Source organism: Pantherophis guttatus, chromosome 8 (genome assembly GCF_059756535.1).
Source record: "Pantherophis guttatus breed Tessera chromosome 8, ASM5975653v1, whole genome shotgun sequence".
NCBI lineage: Eukaryota > Metazoa > Chordata > Lepidosauria > Squamata > Colubridae > Pantherophis > Pantherophis guttatus.
Window position 1 is genome coordinate 36521107 of NC_142070.1, and position 21186 is coordinate 36542292.

The 21186-nt window shown below is 39.1% G+C and overlaps 2 protein-coding genes across 15 annotated transcripts in view; one reads left to right on the forward strand and one right to left on the reverse strand.

The window, feature by feature from the left end:
• The window catches only part of SCLT1 (sodium channel and clathrin linker 1), a 39833-nt gene extending 25576 nt beyond the window's left edge, over positions 1-14257 (forward strand). For 3 of the 7 annotated variants that reach the window (XM_034401460.3, XM_034401458.3, XM_087874587.1), the window contains one exon: positions 8527-8693. Coding sequence is in view for 5 of the 7 variants with exons in the window: in XM_034401458.3 (XP_034257349.2) it covers positions 8527-8569 (43 nt within the window). In the remaining 2 variants the exon portion in view is untranslated. Of the gene's footprint in view, positions 1-24; positions 207-8409; positions 8694-14235 lie in introns of those variants that run through there. The other 4 variants (XM_087874584.1, XM_087874583.1, XM_087874586.1 and 1 more) reach the window with 3 other exon arrangements.
• Positions 9951-21186, reverse strand: part of JADE1 (jade family PHD finger 1) — a 75453-nt gene continuing 64217 nt past the window's right edge. For all 8 annotated transcript variants that reach the window (XM_034401457.3, XM_034401452.3, XM_087874582.1 and 5 more), the window contains 2 exons: positions 18548-18665; positions 9951-14378 (listed from right to left, as the gene is read on the reverse strand). In XM_034401457.3, coding sequence (XP_034257348.1) covers positions 13489-14378; positions 18548-18665 — 1008 coding nt within the window. In that variant the 3' untranslated portion in view covers positions 9951-13488. The remainder of the gene's footprint in view (positions 14379-18547; positions 18666-21186) is intronic.

A 21186-nucleotide genomic window follows, 5' to 3' on the forward strand; every position in this document is an offset into this window, starting at 1 on the left:
TTGCTCCGCCCCTTTCATGCTCAGTTTTGACGAAGGAAGGCCACCAGAAGTATCTCCAACAGGAACCACCATTATCAGGAGGAAGTAAATCGGTCCAACGGGACAACTGGAAAAAAACTACTGAACAAGAACAATAAACTGTACAGGCACTGAGACAGAGGGAGGGGCTGGACAATGTCACCCCACTCAAGAAATCTGGCATTTAAGGTAAGACCAATGCCCAATTTCCTTGATGAGGGTGTGACATTGTCCAGATGAGGGACATACCAAAGATTTGGCTGTCTCAAGGGCGGGATGTCGAAGGGCCTGGAGAGACCCTCGCACGATGCACCTGCTGCAAAACCCTCCTGCCAAATGACGCTTCAGCAGAAGCAAAGGTATCTATCTTGTAATGACGAATAAATGGCGAGGGGGTAGACCAGGTGGCTGCCCTACATACCTCCTCAAGGGAGGCCTGAGTCGCCCAAGCTGCTGAGGTAGCAGCACTCCTAGTGGAGTGGGCAGTAATGCTATTGGGAACAGGAATCGCCTGGGCCTGATATGCCGAGGCGATGCAAGCCCTGATCCATCTACCAATTGTGGCAGAAGAGACTTTGAGCCCTAGGGAGCCTGGCAAAAAGGAAACAAACAAAGCCTCTGACTTCCTGAAGGGAGCAGTCCTTTTGATATAAATCTTTAGGGCCCTCCGTACATCTAAGGTATGCCACCTTCGTTCCAAGGCATGAGAGGGCCGGGGACAGAAATTGGGCAAAATAACCTCTTGGGCCCTGTGAAAGGGGGAATTAACCTTGGGAATAAAGGAAGGGTCCAATCTCAAAATAACTGTGTCCGGCCGGAAAACACAGAGATCCTCCCTAACTGAGAGGGCTGCCAGCTCCGAAATGCGACGGGCTGAAGTTATGGCTATAAGGAAAACCACCTTAAGGGTGAGAAAGCGAAGGTGAACCGTGCGGAGGGGTTCAAAGGGAGTCTCAGTTAAAGCGTTAAGGACCTTGGGCAAATCCCAAGTAGGGTATCTATGAATCGAGGAGGGCCGCAAGAGCCTGGCTCCTCGCAGGAACTTTTTTATCACAGGGTGCTGAGTGAGTGGTCGGCCGGATGGACTGGACAAGGCCGTAGACAGAGCCGCCACATGTCTCCGAAGGGTACTATGGGCCAGACCACGGTCAAACCCATCTCTGAGGAACTCCAAGATCTGGGCAGGTGAGGCTGAAACAGGATCTATCTGCCGGGAACGGCACCACCTATAAAAGGCGAGCCAGGAGATATTGTAGAGTCTGACTGTGGATTTACGTCTGCAGGCTCGAACAATGTGAATCACCCTATCTGAATAATTGTCCTGCCTTAGACGGGCCCCTTCAAGCGCCATGCAGTCAGTTGGAGCCACTGAGGGTCCGGATGAAGAAGGTTCCCCTGACGCAGTACAATCTCGTCTGGTGGAATCCTCCAAGGGTGAAATGTGGAGAGACTGACCAGGTCTGCAAACCACGGACGGCGTGGCCAGTGGGGAGCCACGAGGATAATTTCTGCTCTGTCGGCGATGACCTTCCGAATCAGGGCCGGAATCAGAGGCAGCGGCGGAAAAGCGTAGTGAAGACCTGGCGGCCAGGTGAGACGGAGAGCGTTGACCCCTTCCGCCCCTGGCGTCGGGAACCTCGAGAAGAAGCGAGGAAGCTGATTGTTCAGGTGTGTGGCGAAGAGATCTATGGCTGGGATGCCGAACCTGTTGCAAATCTGATGAAATATGTCGGGATGAATCTGCCACTCGCTGTTGTCCACCTCTGTCCTGCTCAGGAAATCCGCCTGTGTGTTTTCCGACCCCGCAATGTGGTCCGCTCTGATGGAGAGGAGGTGTTGTTCTGCCCACTTGCCCAGGCGAAATGATTCCTCCATGAGGCGCTTTGAGTGGGTGCCCCCTTGACGGTTGACATGTGCCTTCGCCGCCATATTGTCTGTCAACACCAGAACATGACGGTGTTGCACAAACCGGTGAAAGTGCGTGAGAGCGAGACGAATGGCCTTCAGCTCCAGCCAGTTGATAGGGTTGGCGAGGTCTGATGCAGACCAACGGCCCTGAGCCACGTGTGATGCAAGATGAGCCCCCCATCCGTGAAGGCTGGCATCTGTAGTGAGTACAAGTCGGTCGTGATTCATGAAGAGACACCCCTTGTCGAGAGAAGGCGATGTCCACCAACCTAGCGATCGCCTGACTGAGAGTGGAACTTTGACTGTTGACATGGTGTGAGCTTGGCGTTTCTTTTGAAAAGGAAGCAGGAACCACTGCAAGTGGCGAGCGTGAAGGTGTGCCCATGGGACGATCTGGACGCAGGAGACCATCTTGCCTAAGAGCTTGGATAGAGTGGCCAATGGAACTGATGGAGTTCTGCGAATGAGAGCTACTAGGTCCCTGATGTCTGACCGTCGTTCCAAGGTTAGGTAGACGGTCCCCTGGGCTGCGTCTATGATGGCGCCAAGATGGGTGATCCTGGTGACTGGCACTAACTGACTTTTTTTGTAGTTGACCAAGAACCCATGGTCGTTCAGGGTTTGAATCGTGAGGTGTAGGTCGTGTAAGGCTTGCTCTTGAGAGTGAGCCTGAATCAGAATATCGTCCAGGTAAGCCTGGATCCTTACCGGTTGTTGTCTCAGGTGAGCCGCCACCACCGCCAGGACCTTTGTGAAGACCCTTGGTGCAGATGCCAGTCCGAAGGGAAGAGCCCGGTATTGAAAATGCTTTCCTGCATAGCTGAATCGGAGATACTGTCGATGCTTTGGCAGGATGGGAATGTGAAGATAAGCCTCCATGAGGTCTATGGAAACTAGAAAATCGTTGGGACGAATCCCTTGAAGAATAGAGGTTAGTGAACACATTTTGAATCTGCGATACACTATGTATGAGTTGAGATTTTTTAAGTCCAGAATGGCTCTCCACCCCCCTGACCGCTTTGGAACTACGAACAGGATGGAATAATACCCCTGTTTCCATTGATCGTGGGGGACCTCCTCTATGGCGTGAATCTGTAGTAGGTGCTGAACTGCTTGGTTCATTAATTGACATCTGGATTCGCTTTTGGAAGTTGGACATTGAAGAAAGCGGGTTGGAGGCCTGGAGAGAAATTCCAGGGGGAGGCCGAATTTCACAACTGAAAGAACCCAAAGGTCTGAAGATGACCTTTCCCACCTGTCCGCAAAGAGGGACAGGCGACCCCCTACTGGAGGATTTGGTAGTGAGTCACTTACGACTGCGGGACTGGCGGAAACCAGAACCCCGAAAGGACCGTTTGGGCTGGAATTGTCTGCTCCTGTCCCGAAAATATTGACGGTCCGAGGATCGATAGGATCCCTGAAGATATTCCTGCCTGGAGGGGCCTCCCTGGGGGTAGGAACGAAAGGAAGGCCTTCTGTAATATGGAGAGGGTCTTCCTTCAGCCCGTTTGTATGTTGAGGGCAAAATTTTTCGCTTATCCCGTGTCTCTACAAGAAGGGGTTCAAGTGAGTCCCCAAATAGTTTGTTTGCAGAATATGGAGCTGCAGCCAAGCGCCATTTGGCCTTAAGGTCAGCAGGCCATTGGCGAAGCCAGAGCATCCTGCGGGCTGAAACTGTAGAGGCTAAAGCTCTGGATGCAAATTTGGCTGAATTCAAGGTTGCATCAGCCGAAAATTGAGTGGCAGCAATGATTTTATTAATATCCTGATGAAGGCGAACCTCACTGGGGGGTACCCTTGCCTGTAACTGTTGAAGCCAAAGGATGGTAGTTCTATTAAAAAATGAGGCTGATGAAGCTGATTGAATTGCCCATGCCGAGGCCTGATGGTTCTTTTTAAACAGAAATTCTAACTTTTTGTCTTCTGGCCTTAGACCTTCAGAAGTATCCCCAGTTACGTATGAAGAAGAAGAGGAAAGGGCCGCTACAGGGCTGTCTACAGGTGGAACTTGCAAGAGTTGAGCAAACTTTGGAGCAACAGCATAATATTTCTTATCTGAACCATGTGCAGGTGCCATGGTTGCAGGCCCAGCCCACTGTTTCTTTACCACGTCTATGAACAGTTGTGGAGTTGGTACATAACAAAGTTCAGGGGGGGGTTCAGAAAAAGGTCCCTGTAGTCCACCCTTTTGAGCCTCCTGCATCTCTTGAAAATATTCATCTTCCTTTAAGGCGGCTGTTAAGCGAGCCTTATGCAATAAAGACTTGAATTTATTGGGGGGAAATAATCCTGTAAAGGCAGGTTGATCTTGGATTATCCCCTCATCATCTGATAGGTCAGAATGTCTCTCTTCCTCAAGCACAAAGGCTTCACTAACTCTGGAGGCTGCAGGAGAATGAGAGCCAGTAAGACTGACTGCAGGAGAAATTCTAATACGGGCAGATCGCTCTGAAATAGCAGAGCCAGAGTGGTGACCATGAATATTGGCTGCCATTCTAGAAGCAATGGCCTGTTCAATCAGAATTCTCAATCCTTCTGGCACATTTTTTAAAGGATCTTCGGGGGTTAGCACAGGCATAGAGGATTCACCTGTTGAAGCAGCTGCAGCTGCATGCCCACCAAATACAGGAGTTGCAGGGGTCATTAATTGACTTGCAAAGGGGTTTTGCAAATTGCTTTGGTCTTGTTGAAGAACATTACCCTCTCCCTCCGAAGACCAGGCCTGGCTAACAGTTGAAATGGGAGGAGGGGGGGTAGATGGGGGGGGGGGTCCCCTTACCAGGCTCAGTTGCAGGCACTTCACTAGCTTGCTTTTCTAGAGATTTATGCCTCTTTGTTAAATCCTTCTCCTCAGGCTTAGAAAGGTGCTTACGTTTGGAAGTTGATTTCTTCCCAGTGTACATAGTATTTTCCTCCCCATGGGAAGAGCGATCTGCCATCTTTAGTATACTCACTGCGACCACGATGTCGACTGGAGAAATAGCTTTTGGTTTCAGTTTCGCCACGTTGAAATTTGAGATGGCAACGACTCTGGCGTTAAGCACGATGGCTGCCAGGTCACACTTGAGCAGGAGGAAACTCTGCTCTGGAGGTATCTGTCTAGTCAAGCCTAGAAACGGACCTCCTCAGCGCCCCCACAGCCACGAAGAGAAAAAATAAAAAATACTGGCTGGAAATGCCACAGGGAGAGGCAAGAAGAAGCTTGCTGCCCCCCCCAAACTTGCAGACTCGTTGGTGGCAAAGCGGCAAAAAACTCCTTTTAAAATTGCCGCGGCGCTTCAATTAACCGCTCTACAGCTGATCAGCGGTTTTGGGATCACTGTAGCGTGGGCGGCGGCCCGATTTGGCGATTTCCCTTAAAATTAGGGAATCGCTATTATTGTTGGTGGTATTGTGGTCTAGGGCCCCTTAAACAATCGTTGGTGGGATAGATCAAAAAAAATCCCCCCCAAAAAAGACAGGAAAAAGAAAAAGGAAAAAAGTTCCCTTTTAAAATGGGGCTTTCAAAATGGCCGCCGCCAGGAGCGAAGCAAAGCCTGGCAGCTTAGGACGCTCTAGCAAGGCAAAACCGGCAGGCTACAATAGAAGGGGGGAAAAAAAATATATATATATATAGCCTGGTAGACCGGTACCTTAGGAAAATTTAAAGGGGAAGTAACAATTTTAAACTAGAGAAATAAAAAGGTGGTCAAAAAGACTTACAATTCTGTGATATTGAACAGACCTGGGCTGTATAGCCAGATCTGTAGGAGATGTTTCTCTCAGGCCGACTGAGTCTAAACTGAGCATGAAAGGGGCGGAGCAAGGGGAGTGGTCAAAAATTATGACTCAGCCAGCATCAGATCCGACTGATACAACCCTCATCTGGACAATGTCACACCCTCATCAAGGAAATCAAATGTATTTTTTCCTATTCACAACAAACATTAAACAGACAGCTGAGAAAATTGTAAAACAAATTCTACAAAATTTAGTTTTGAAAATTAGAATTATACACTGTTGAGTTGGATTTTTCTAATCTATACAACTGATTTACTAGTTATTTAACTCTCAGTTGTTGATATGTGAAGTATTGATCTGAAAATAATTTTCTATCCACTCATACAATATTGCTGAATTGCTACCTAGCATCAATGTTCCTTACCTCTTTGAAAAGTACACAGAGTTGGGTTATCAGATATACAATTAATAAAGCTAATTCTTACTTGGCATTTAAATTACTGAAAAAGTAGAAATCCCAATTATAGCAATTGTTTTGCTGTACATAACAATAATTAGAATATTATCACATCATAACATATAGACTAAATTATATTATCTTGGAAAGTTCATGATTTCTCAAGATGGAAAAGTCTAATGTATATTTGAAACTCCTTTGGTTAGGTACAAGGAATACATGAAAAAGAAAAAAATATATTTTGTTTAGAGCTAGATAAAATAAGGTCAGACCGGGCAGTGCTCAGAGAAATTGAAAAAAACAAACAAACAAACAAACCCAAGAGTTACATCTCAGACTCTACAGGCATCAGTTAACATACTAAATGTTGGAAGTTCATAACACTACAATTAGAAAAAGACTAAAGAAGTATGGTTTGTTTGGAAGGGTTGTCAGGACAAAGCCTCTTCTCACGAAAAAGAACATGGCAGCATGACTTAGGTTGCAAAGTTGCATCTGAACAAATCACAAGACTTCTGGAACACAGATGAGACCAAAGTGTAGATGTTTGGCCATAATGCAAGTGCCACATTTGGCAAAAACCATATATAGCAAATTAGCACAAACATCTCATACAATCATCAAGCATGGTAGTGGAAGGGGGATGATTTGGGCTTGTTTTTCAATCACAAGACCTGAGCACCTTGCAGTCATTGAGTTGACCATGAACTCCTCTGAATATCAAAGTATTCTAAGTTAAATAATAGACTGGCTATCTGACAGTTAAAGCTTGGCCAACATTAGATCATGCAAACAGGACAATAATTCCAAGCACACCAGCAAATCTACAACAGAATGGCTGAAAAAGAAAAAAAGCAAGATGTTACAATGGCCCAGCCAAAGTCCAGACCTCAACCGACTTCAGTGCTGTAGTGGAACCTCAAGAGAGCTGTGCACAGATGCCCACAAATCTCAATGAACTAAAGCAATGTTGTAAAGAAGAGTGGGCCAAAATTCTATCACAATGGTGTGAGAAACTGATAAAGTCATACAGAAAACAATTACCCCAAGTTATTGCTGCTACATGTGGTTCTACAAGCTATTGAATCATAAGGTGTATTTAATTTTTCACACATGGCTTCCATTTTGGCTTCTTGTAAAATAAATGATAGCATGGTGTAATAAGTCCTATGTTGTTGTTCATTTGAGGTTGTATTTATCTACATTTAAGAACAGCTAAGGACCAGATGATGATGATTATGCCCCGATACATAAAACCATAGAACTCAGTGAGGGTGCTCTTTCTTTTTAATGACACTAGGTATCTGGGAAAGGTTGTCTACATTATTTTCGTTACCTTGAGACCATTAGTAATGGCAATTAGTCATAGGCCAACCAGTGAACTCATTATTCCAGCATTACTGAAAAAGCCATCTTTGTATTTGGACTGCTGTCTAAAAACTCAATATAAGGGCTTCAAAATATAGTATGGTTCAAGAACTAACGTGCAGATATAACTTTCGACTTTGCAACCTAACCTGAAACCTCTCCAGCTTATCACTGCAATCCAGTGTATGCATAGTAGCAAAATCCAACTTGCTTCTCTTGGCCCAAATAGACATGAATGGAAGTTGACCCTATCAATTCTGTGTACTTTAGAATATAGCAGTAATAAGTTAATGTGTTTTTTTTCATTTTATGGTTTGCCATCTGATTAAAAAAAAATCAGTTTTCATAATGCAGAGAAATGGAGTTCTTCAACATGCTTTAGGACTGACAATTTTTAACCTGTTTATAACTTGCTAATGAATTGGATAAATTTGTGGATAATACTAAACAAATCAAGTTAATAAAAAAAACCCAAAAGTAATTGAGAAAGGCTCCAGAATGATTTCTTTAAACTGGTTAAATGAGAAGGATCAATTTAATAAAAGGTAAAATAGGTTTGTGAATGAAATAGAAAATGCATTTTATTTCTAATTTCAAAACATAACTTTGTTTCGGGAAAATGTTGTTTGGTCATGGGAAAGAATCGCAGTTCAGATCACGCCTCTTAAGCTGCAAAAAATTGAAATTACTAGTGTAATGGTTTTCTGAGCGTTTACAGCCCAGATCTTATAAATGATTTGTTCTAGAAGTATAGGTATTTTAATTCAGTGGAATGTATCTGGCTGTTTATTTTTCTTCCTCATGCAAGACAATGTTTTCAATCAATTATTTACTGCAGGACAGGACATGTTCACAGGAAATATTAATTTGACTCGGCCTGTTATGAAGTTACCATTTTTAATAAATCCCTTTTTCTGAATTTTTGTTATCTAAATTAGCTTTGCAGACAACCAGGAACAAGGATTAGCTCCGTCTGCCCAAATATTTAAAACTTTAGCTGCATATTTATCCTGCCTGGCTGATCTTACCTCCACCCCCTCTAATTTTTGTGGCAGAATGAACAAGCAAGTTGGACAAGAAGAAAGAGAAATATCTTGAAGTCCTAGAGGATACCCAAGAAAATATCAACTAAATGTTCAGCAGCTGTGAGAAAAGCAGATACCATGCTTGAGATTGTTAAGGAAGGAATTCAAAATAAAAACAACAGTGTTGTAAATCCAAATCTATGGTATGTCTTAATCTGGAATGCTATTTAGAATTCTGGGCACATTGAAGAAAGATATAACAACGTTGAAAAAAGGGCAGAAGGTGGGAACTAAAACGATTGGGGGATGAAATACCCTACAAGAAAAGTCTAGAATGATTAGAACATTCTTAGCTTATGGGGGAGGGGGAGGAACACAAGTAGAACATGACTGTACAAAATCATGCATAGCACAGAGATGGCAGACAGGAGCAGTTTTATTCCTTCCCACAAAGCACAGCACTTCCCACCGTAACTATCTTCACACTTGCCAAACTTCTTCCAAGGTAGTCAGAGCTAAACTGGATGACTTTATGTGGATATTCAAGCTTATTTTGAAATGCCAATTACTAGGGGAATCAACAATGAGAATGTCCCTATCCAGCTTACTGAGATCCCAAGGGATACATCTTTGGCTCCTAGGAGAAACAAAAGGCTGAAATGAAATGGGCCTTGGCCTAATCCAGCAAGATTGAATTTATTCATTCATTTATCAAATTTAGACACCGCCCATCAACCTAATCAAGTGAGTTTTTATAAATGTGGTTTCTGTCAGCTCATCTCCAATCTCGCCTTGTAATTAGCAACATGGATAGAACCAGAACCTTTCTGATTTGCTAATCCTGGAGGTTTAAAAAAAATTAAAACCTTGTAATTCAAAAAAGAAACCAGCAAAGTAATCACACTTCAACAATGTAGTTTGGGACATCCTTGTTTCACTCCAAGCTTTTAAGTAGCATTGGGGGGATATATCCTTTGATTCTAAGGGAATACATGTACAGCATTACAGATTATCCACAGAAAACTATTAAACTCTCTAACTTAATAAAATCTACACATTACTTAGGAATTTGGTTAAAGACCTCTAGGGATTTCAGAAATCAAGCATATTATGAACAACATCAGTCACCAATGAATCATTCAATATTACAGAAGGGAAGTGAGAAATGAAACAGATGGAAGAAATGGCATGCTATTCAAAGCAGTTAGATATGCTAATAGATAAAGGAGAATGTAAGAGTAGAAAAAGGGAAATCCTCTGTAGTGGTTTAAAGCCACAAATACACAAGTGTTATATATGCCATCATTCCATTAAGACTTATATTAGGAAACATACAATTAAAGATGTTGAATCCATCACTGATTAATTTGAGTTAACCTGAATATTTCCTGAGATTTACCGATTTAACATTGTCAAATGAGTATAAATACAGATATCAGACCAGAACACTTAAGTGTATTGCAAAATGTACAGCATTTATTCACATACAGACAAAGGCACAATTCTACTAAATATTTTAACAAAAAATACAGCCATCTTCAACTAGGTCTTTATAAATACTTCAAAAAGGGAGGAAAATAAATACAGGATTGGGCCATGTAATATAAAATAGTCATCTCTACATATACTTTATTTCTATTTGTTTTATCATCATGCACCTGTTTTCAAATTGGAGCAAAATGGACACCAAAGCTAGGCACATAGTGAAAAAATCCTCTGTACAAGGTTTTACAAATGTAGTAAGATCTTTTTTACCCAATTTATGTAAAATAATCAAGATTTTGTACATATGAGAGATCTCTCATTAGTTTAGACTGGCACGTATGTGTGTGGGTGTCCAGGATCAAACAGACAGCATTCCAGTCAACATTACTAAAATGTTTATTACCCTATATTTCAATGTAGTACACCAAGTATAATCATATTTCTTGGGCAATCTGCATAAGTAAAATGTGGAACTAACAAGAAATCTCCATTGTTTTCTTATCAATGAAAAGAATGTAGTGGTAGTAAAGAATATGGTTTTATTTATAAATTTTCATGTATTGAGTGTTATATATAGTATGAAACAACTGGTCATACTGATTTTACCTACTTCTGTAGTTGGAAGATGCGGATAGGGGAAACGCACTATTTTTTCTTCTTTTGTTATTAATTTTTGGTTCAGCATTAATCAAAACATCAGAAAGCTTATTAACCTAAATACGGTGGGGAAAACAGATAAGGCATTCTTTCTGCACAAATGCTAACATTCCTAATAGTGCAAATGTAATCTGATACCTCTTTCAAAATTGATCATAACATTGATGATGTTTATTTAACATCAAATTTACTTCTATGGCTTGATGAAAAACTCCGTTGGGCAGGTTAACCAATATTTCACTTAAACCTCACCTGAAACACTTATTGTACTGAATAATGAATTAATCACATCCCTCTTATATTTAACAAGAACATGCCTGCTTTTAAAGTAGCAAACCTTGCTATATACCTGTAATATATGGGTAGTTCAATCAAAAGCAATAAAGCCGTATCTTCTTTCCAGTAGCTTTCTAAAATGGTAGCTAAAAATGTTTAGATCGTAGTCTTAACCTGCTTGTTAATTCTATCCATCCTGACTCAAAGGCTATGCATGGACTACTCTTAACAATACAGCGCTCTCTGTAGGAAGGGGGATGAGGAATAATGTTCTTTCTTTTAAATCTGAATAATTTTCTTGACAATGAAGCAAGCTGCAAAAAAAAAAAAAAAAAACCTGCCTATATAAAGTTATGTTAAAGCATTGGAACTCCAGTGTACCAATAGCCATCACTGGAACTACAGCTATTATATACACATTGAGCCTAAGATCAGAAAATAATGATCTCATGAAATGTATCAATTTCACAACCTCCTTATCGTTCATGCATAAGTCCCATTTCAGTTTCCCATTCAGTTCTAACCACAGCATCCAGGGATATTTGAATTTGATAGGCCAAGTTAAAAAATGGCCTTTCAAAGGCTGTATTTTTTATTTTAATGGAAGCCGATTACTCATATATTAAACTATGATTAGCACCAAGCTAGATACTGAAAGTGGAGGTGAAAGATAAATGAAGGGAAAACTGAATTTGTAGCTTATTTTCAAATCATAGTTTTGTTTTCTTGGGATTACTACTGCTGCTTTGGAAGTAAACGGGAATACGATCTGATGCATGTTCCCAAGTTATAGAATCAGTGGATTGGTAATTTAGAATTCATGGGATCACATACAATATTTCTTTATCCAAAAATTAGGACTGTAAGAAAACTATTTTGCAAACCTCCTCAAATACAATGTATTATTGATGATCAGTGACTTGCATAGCAAGATGAAACAGTAGCACTCTAGTTTTCAGTTGAAACCTCTGGAAGACTTGAGTCAAATTGCCAGGTTCCAACATTTGCTTTAAATATAGTAAGTAAAAACTAACGATGATGGACTGAGAGGAGTGTTGCCAAAACAAAATACCTACTGCTCCTTACATTTCTTGTAACCTCATTATCTCTGGTATTGTTTATATCCAAGTTGCGTCCCAAAAGTTGTAATTGTCTAAAACTACCTTTGTGTCTCACAAATGCACTCTGCTGAGTGCACAAAATAGGCTAATAATCTGTTCACTTATTATTGCTGATGGCTTTTTCTCTCTACTTATTGCAGTTTTTTAATGATGTAATCAAAACACTCTTTTGCCAAATCTAATCCATATCATGAAGTCTTGTTGTTAAATTGGCTTGAATGTAAAGCACTATTCGCATCTTATTGCCTTACCATTTTATTCAAAAAATATACATATATATTTATTACATCCTTCTTTTTGTATTTAAAGTAACCCTTATGTGTTAGAAACTTGCATATCCCAACACATATTATTAGTGCATATAAAGAAAGGCTGATGACTACTGGCCTGTGGAAATACAGTCATATCTTCATGGCAAACTTCGTTTGTCTGCTATTGCTTCTCCCAAGTTTGATGTGATGCTAAGAATTTTTCTATTGTAAAAATTCTCACCCATTACAGATTTACAATTAGCAGTGTATATGAGGGGTGGGGGTGTGTAGGAGAAACAAGACAGCCAACCCTGTTTTGCCAGAGACACATTTAAGTCTCACTCACTTGAATTGTCTTTGTATTTCACATGGCAGGTGCTAGCAGAATATAGCACGCTTACAAACCTACCTTTCTTTCAAAACAAGATCAAGTACTTTAAGACATAGATATCCCTCTTCCCTTAATTTGAGAGAAGTAGATAATTTTCCTTAATTCTTTGTCTGGGTCCCTTCAGAATAGCACTGTATATATGCTGCAGTTACAGTTTTTATTCTGGGCAGCTTGGATTTACCCCATTAGGCCATCTAACCAGTCATGCACATTCTTCTTACCTGCTTGGTAACATTTTGTGTCTAAAAACATTTGGAGTTAACAAAGGTTTCAGCTGCCAAAATTCCCCTGAATCCTAATACAGCAAAAAAATGAGACTAGGATTTACTCTATGCACAGCCTGAGGAGAGCGACCATGTAGATTAGGATAAGCAGTGCACCAAAATTCAATTCATTACTCTCTTACATATCAACAGCTTGTGCTTTTCAGGGTTGGGGAAAGAAAAATTTCTTCAGTGCTATCTGCCTAAACTAGGGTCTACCCACACAATCCAATTAACTTATCCTTTTAAAATGAGCATTCAGCATATTAATCAATTGGAAAACAGTATTATTTTCTCAGATTTCTTTGAGACAATTGCAAGAATGTTCACATCTCACAGTCAAGAGAATGGTGGAAGAAATACTCGTACTCAAGTGCACGTAAACAACTTTCTACAGCCCAGGGAAGATGTTTTTATTCTTGGTAGATCTTGTAGTCATAATTTAAGACTCTCTTTGTCCCACCAATAAATAGAACAGAGTAGCTACTTTTTTATATCCAGGCTGAGGCTTCACTGATTCCAGTGCTGTGTTCTGTATCGCTCTTCAGTCAAGAGGCAAGAATACTTCTTCTAATAATATCTGTCCTTCTAGGGAGAGTGCTATTTGATCCAAGCCTGCATTTCTTCTCAGCCATCTCAGTTTCTGAATCACTCATCTCTGCATCCGGAGCATATCCATCATTCTCGCTGTCCACTTTTAAGTTGTTTTTTGCCCTATCTTTAGGGGAAACTTGTCCGAGGGCCGAGTAAGAGAAATTAGAGTTTTGGCGGCATGCTTCCTCCTGCCCCTCTCCCTGCTGTTGCCTTTCTCCTTTCTTTGGAATTCGGAATCCTCCCCAATTTTTCACAGGGCTTCTGGGTGTTGTAGGCACTTTAACTGGAGTTGGGTTATAATTTATTCTGAAAAAGGATCCATTGCATTTAGGCACCATATCCCTCCGGATTCCAGGCGCTGATCTGCCACTTGGGTGGTTCACGGCCCTTTTATTTTCTAACTGCCTCTGAAATGATTCATTTGACTTCAAGGGCTTGTAGTTATGTTTGGGAGGTTTCTCCTTCAGTCCTATCTTTATCGTGTCACAATGAGAATGATTGTCTCTTTTCCTGTGGTCTTCTGTTACAATCCCATTCTTCTGTTGTGCTGCTCCAAGTTGTGCTTCTGCAAAGGTTTTTTCAAAACTGAAAAAGCTACCAGAAGAAGCAAACTCCTCCTTTTGGCTGGGCTGCTTCAGCAATGGTTTGTTACTGTGCCCAGAATTTCTCCTCATTTGCTCTCTCTTCTCTGTTTTTTTCAGTGAATGACTCAATGACATGCCCATTTGTTTTCGGAAGAAAGCCGAATGCCATTTCAAATCTTCTATCTTAGGTGCATCTGGATCCAATGGCGAACTGTTGAAGAGCACCAAATTTTCCATCGAGGAGAAAGAGGAAGGCATACCTGGAGAGACACCAATAAATGTGTTAAAGATGTTCTAAAATTACCCATCCAGTATTACCTTTAGTAAAAACTTCAATTTGTTGCACTAAATTCTTACTGGAATAAATGGGATTTGAAAATGAATTTAATCCGTTTCATTTTTCCCACTGATTTCAAAAGGGCTTACATTCATTCAGTTAATTTACTATAGCTACAACTCTTTCTTTACTCATGTAGGTAGTATAGCCAGTGCTAACATGGGGTATTGATTTCATATTAAATTTTAACTTAGGTACCTAATCAGTCAAGTCAGTAGAAATAAATTAAGGTGTTTTAATGATAAAACTACTTTGATGCACTAAACACCATCTTCATTATTTTCTTTTTAGTCATTTTTGGCTTTTTTGTTTTTTAGAAAAACAGAAACAAATCTAAACTTGATAACCAGTTTTAGTCCTGCCTGTGCTGTAGTAGGGAATGTATAGCACATTCCCTGCTACAGTAATGACAGTATTGGTCAATTTTGGCACATTTTGACCTGTACGCCTCAAGTGTTAAATATCTATGGAGATTCTCAGTCATCCAGGTCATGGTTATCCCAAAGGTGCTTTTTCAAGAGGCAACTGGGCTTTCTGGTTTTTCTTTGAAGATGTTTCACTTCTCATTCAAGAAGCTTCTTCAGCTCTGACTGGATGGTGGGGAATGGAAGGATTTTTATTCCTTGAAGATAGCTGGTTATTTGCATTCTTTAGTGAATCGGTAAGGCCACCTGGAAGTTTATCTGTGTCATCGGGATCACCTAAGTAGTGCAAATGGGTATGCAGCCTTCTTGGAACTGTTGAAAGGATTGTGTTGTAGACTGGAGATAGATGATGTTGTATCCCTCCCCCTCTGTTGAGAGAGGACTGTTCAATTTTGACACAGATGGCCTCTTTGGCCCCGCTTGGTCCCCACATGGACAGAGGACCACTGGTTTGAAAGAGGGATACGACATCATCTATCTCCCATCCTTTCAACAGTTCCGAGAGGGCTCCACACCCATTTGCACTAATCAGGTGATCCTGACATCACAGATAAACTTCCAGGCGGCCTTATCGACTCACAAAAAAATGCAAATGACCAGCTCTCTGCAAATCCTTCCATTCCCCACCATCCAAACAGAGCTGAAGAAGCTCCTTGGATGAGAAGCAAAACGTCTTCAAAGAAAAATCAGAAAGTCAGTTGCCTCTTGAAAAAGCACCTTTGGGACTGCCTCAAGTGTTACCAAAACCCAGTTTTATTTCAAACATATTCTGTAAACCACTTAGAGAGGGCTATAAAGCACTTTGAAGCAGTATATAAGTCTAAGTGCTATTGCTACCTCCAGATAATCAAGCATATTATTGCCCTTATCCTACTGACTAGGAAGTATATACAATGTACTAACAAATACTTAGAATGCATTTCTAAAGGCAATATATAAACAATGTAAGGACAGGGGGAAAGAAAGGATGGTTAGCACAGATAGAAAGATATGGAAAGCTACAGTGTGTATTTGAATGTTATCTATGTGTATATCAGTTCGAAAACATGCAAATACAAGTAGATAAATAGATACCACTTCAGTAGGAAATAAGTGTTCTGTAGGTGTTGGCGTATAGTCATGCCAGTCACATGATCATGAAAGCGTCTTCAGACAATGCTAGTTCACTCAACTAGGAAACGGAAATAAGCAATGCCCCTGGAGTAGGACACAACTGGACAAGGCAAACCTTTACTTTTTATAAACTAATTTTAGCTATGTTTCCTTTTTTATGTCATACTTTTAATTGCTTTGGGTTATTACTTCTTACATCTTTTCATGCTCTCTGCCTGAGATAAATAATATGATGTATACGTAGGTAAACATGATTTTAAATTGTCAGTTGTAAAACAGAAAGTTTAGGTTAAAATTTATCGTAGGTATTTGGAAATATCTTTCTATTTCTTTTTAAGATTACTGTTAATTGCAGTGCATTTAAAATCTGCTGAAATTCAGTTATTACTAAAATGACAGAATTTCATATCAAAGGGCACCAATAACTTTATGCGTCAAAATTTTCATCAATGGTAGAAATTTTACTACTCTGGGGGGAAAAAACCAATATCTTTAATATTTGCCTTCTAATATCAAGAGAAACCTCCATTTTCAATTAATTGGTATAGCAATAGCACTTAGATTTATATACCGCTTCATAGTGCTTTTACAGCCCTCTCTAAGCGGTTTACAGAGTCAGCATATTGCCCCCAACAATCTGGGTCCTCGTTTTACCCATCTCGGAAGGATGGAAGGCTGAGTCAACCTTGAGTTGGTGAGATTCGATCTGCTGAACTGCAGCTAGCAGTCAGCTGAAGTAGCCTGCAGTACTGCACTCTAACCACTGTGCCACCTCAGCTCAGTATGGTTAGTAATGGTGGAGGATGTCTGCATTAAATATGTAATGTAAGAGGTTACCTGCCATTGGGGTAATTCATCCCACTAGTTATTAGATTTGGCATTAGAGCACTTACAATACCAAGTGCTACTAAAGTTGACATTAATATCTTTAAGCTCGATCCAATGGGGTAATTCAGTCAAATTTCCTTAAACTTCACTCATATTAAAAGTACACAGAATATGATCTTAAGTATATCTATATGAAAGTAAGGAACTATCAAACACATGGTTTAGTAGGAAAAGTGTATTCTCCAAGCAGAAATAGCAAATATTACATAACTTTTAAAACATATTTATCCCTAAAGGAACCCCCTTCAGTCAAATAGCGATTTTCATTTTACTAATTTATTTAACTTTTGAAATGTTAATGTGCCCTAATAAAGTACAAGTGTTAATTTGCCAAAATTAAAGCAGGGAAAATTGTAGACGCTATTTATATCATTCTCAGAGAAAGCAATAGTTGTAAAGCTTTTCTTTTTCTTTCTTTTTATTGAATGGGGGAGCTCTTATCGGTCACCTTCAAGGCAAGGTGGCTGCTCTTTTTCCTCAACCAGCTTATTTTTACAGAAATTGTTTCAGTTCTTGTTTTTTCAAAAATGACCGAATGATATAAATTATATATTTGACTGATATATAGGTACTTCTTTTAAGATATCTTGCAATAATAAATTGTGATTAACCTAAAATTTCTAAAAATCACAAAACTAATTTAAGTTTTTGAAGTGCATCAATTAAAAATCAACATTGCCTTAGCTTGGTCTACAAAGCACAAATGTATTTTTCATAGCTTTATTAAGTTGTTACTTATCCTATAATGGAAAATGTTAAACTGAATTATTGCAAGTTTTATTAAAATGCAAGCATGAAATAACTGAACAAAATTTAGAACCTTATCCTGTGCTAAAGTAATAGAATATAAAAGGATGAAGTATAACCCTATCCTCTAGGTTTCTGACCAACATCTGTTGACTTTAAAAAAAGCATCTACTTATTTTACTCATGATTAGCAAACTTTTTGCAATCAAAAATCCTGAAAAAATGAAATGTAGATTTGTATGGAGTCTTCTATTAATCTTCAAATGCATACTGTATGTATACAACTATACTTGCAGGCTATCAAGTTCTGTGCAAATTTCTGGGTCTGGATATATTCACTGCCAGAATGTAGTCTGTCCCAGAATACATAATCTTCGACAGAAATAAGGTTCCCAAATCCTCCTTCATATATTGGAATTATACTAATTAGAATTTGCTACGTGGAGTAATACTGTTGCATGGATGTGAGAAATGGCAACTTGAGGATATTATGACTTTCAAAAGGAAGCAAAAATAGGAAAATGAGGCTACAAGCAGCCATAACAATATTTTTGTAAGTATTTGCAATGGCTTAGAGAATTATTTTCCAAGTATATAAAAATATAAATCAATAAATTCCTTAAAGCACCGCAAAGATAATACATGCAATCTTTTTACAGCTGAGGAAAATGGTGGAAAACAGGGTAGGGATAATTTTGATTTAACTGAATTTAAATTTATGTACTTAAAGACAATCAAATCAAAATTTTATTATGGTCTAGCACAAAAAAAATTAATGTCATTATTTCCCATGTATTTGTTTTATATCAAGAAGGGGGACAAAACATGAGCGTTACAGTATTAATTTTAATTCCAGTTCATTTGGTAGTGTTTTTCCAAAGTCGTTCTCTGAAAAATAACAGAAAACAACAAAACTTACCTGAAGCTCTTTCATGTTCTACAAGATTTGTATAAAGATTAAATATCTGTTCCTGGACTTTGCAAACAGATCTTTTAATTTTTTCCCTTCGGGTCACCATGTAAGTGAGGTTCCGTACCTAGAAACATTGAAAACATTGCTAATATGAGGAATGCATAAAGGAAGTTTAAGATTATTTTGAAGTTATTTGAAAAAAAGTGGCCCATCTGGAAACCTCTTTACAGTGAGAAAAAGGGGAAAAAACCCTTCTTCTAAAAATGATACCTTATGAATTCAGCCCTTTCAGTCTGGAGCCTGAGTCTATCCTAATTGCACAGATGTTTCAAGTTACTCAATAGCTAAGAGAAAGCATAAACACAGAAAAAAACAGATCTATTTTACTTTCTACATTTCAGTTTGAAGACCTAATATCAAAAAAAGCTCTTCCTGAAAGCAAGTGTGCAGTATTCAGATTCAAAGCTAGAAATTGTTTTGGACCTGGCCTAGATATCCTTGTTCTAACTACCAGAAATCTAATTTTTCTAGTCTCAATACTGTAATCAGTTGGCTCCAGAAAATAATCCTTTTTTGTTCAGAAGTTAAGGAGACCTACAGGAGCTAATAAGGATTACTGCATCACATCCAAAGCACCTTGCTTGAATAATGTACACCTCTATGATCAGCAATCAGCTTTCATACTAATTTCATCTTCTAAGCAATGAAAGGAAGTTATCCAGCAAGGCTGGTGATATCAAAGTTGATTAAGAGCTGCAGTGGCACAGTGGTTAGAGTGCAGGACTGCAGGCTACTTCTGCTGATCATCGGCTGCAAGCAGCTTGGCAGATCGAATTTCACCAGGCTCAAGGCTGACTCAGCTTTCCATCTTTCCGAGATGGGTAAAATGAGGACCCAGTTTGTTGGGGGCAATATGCTGACTCTGTAAACCGCTTAGAGAGGACTATAAAGCACTATGAAACAGTATATAAATCTAAATGCTATTGTTATTATGATTATCAAAGTTTCAGAGTCACATTCATTCCAGTAGCTTCTACTAATCATAGGAGGCCTCAATGGAGGGTAAGAGTCATGTTTGAAAAAAAAATTGAGGCACTGGATTATGGAATGCAATCTTCCAAGTACACATCTCAAAACATGTGAGTCCCTCAGACTGGAAAAGTATGTCCAATTTTGCTTTAGAATTAAGAGTGATATACATTCAGTATTTTGCAAAAGAATTAATGAATCTCTTCAATCTGGTATTTTATATTTGGGGCATCCTGAATGTGTATCAGTACACTGCTCATACTTCCTAGTTAATGGAATGCAGACAAATATTATGCTGGGTTTTTAGGTATCTCTAGATTAGAAATCCTAGCTTGCACAGAATAGCAAGAGCAACTTACTAAAAGTAGAATCTGATTGGACTTGTGACACACCAGCCATAATGCATCTAAATTGTACTATCCTTACCACTGGCAGAGAATATTGTATGTTGCATGGGTATAACAAAACCAGGTAACCAACAACCTGGGTAGATACACAACTGCAACTTGAATTCTAAGAGCAGTAAATAGGGGGGTAAAGAACTAAGACATGGGGGAAACTTAATTGAAGACTGCCATGGATAAATGTGCTTCTTTTCTGCTTTCTTATACAAAAGTGGAAGTTATGGATGTTAGGAGAATTAAGTAGTGTAGTGAAAATGGGCTACTGACAAAATATGTTCTTAAAGTAAGATATAGGGTCAAAAATGAAAGACGGATGAACTGAATTTGTTGATAAGAGTAAGAAGACTGAGGGGGTTGTGTTGGGTGGAGTTGCTGAGGAAAAAAATATTTAGAAGTTAAATAACCAACAGTATATGAAGCAATATTTAAATATGATTTAAGCAAGGATGGTTTGTAAGACTGGAAATGTATTTTCATTTATTTATTTACATTCTACCTTTATCGTTTTTATAATGACTCAAGGTGACTAACATATCTAAAGTATGGAGAAAAGATACTGATCCAGATTTAGGTCACTTTTTTCTTACCACATGCATTTAATTTCTTTCATTTATTGTTTTTTACTCCTTATCTGGACTCTGCATCTTGCTGCTTCACTCAAAGAGAAATAGCTTGATAGCTATATATAATTATTGATTATTTAACATGTTTTAATTGGTTTATTTTTAAGGAATCTATGTATTATTTATTATTTAATTTTGCTTAACTTTGATTTTTTACGGCTGTGGAAGATAATAAACTTTCAACTTGGAATGGATTGGACAAATACTTGGACATTAGAATTTGAAAATAAAGAGACTATATGGATTTTAAATTCTAATTAAATGTGACATAATTTAAATTTAATTTAAATATAATAATTTAAAAGTCTTAACAATATGTTAAATGGACAGTATGGAACCTTGGATGTACGAGGAATTATTTGAGATGTTAAAAAATATGTGTGAATCTCTAAAGGGTAATAAAAAGTCAGAAATTTTGCTGGAATACACAGAGCAGGAAACAGGACAGAAAGTGGTAAAAGAGCATAAATGAGGAGCAAGAAAATAATATTGAAGGAAAAGGAACTGAAATTAAAAAGCAGTTAGATGATTTCACTGGGATTTACAGTGGCACAAAAAGAGTAGACGGAGGAATGTCCCCCAAAAAAGT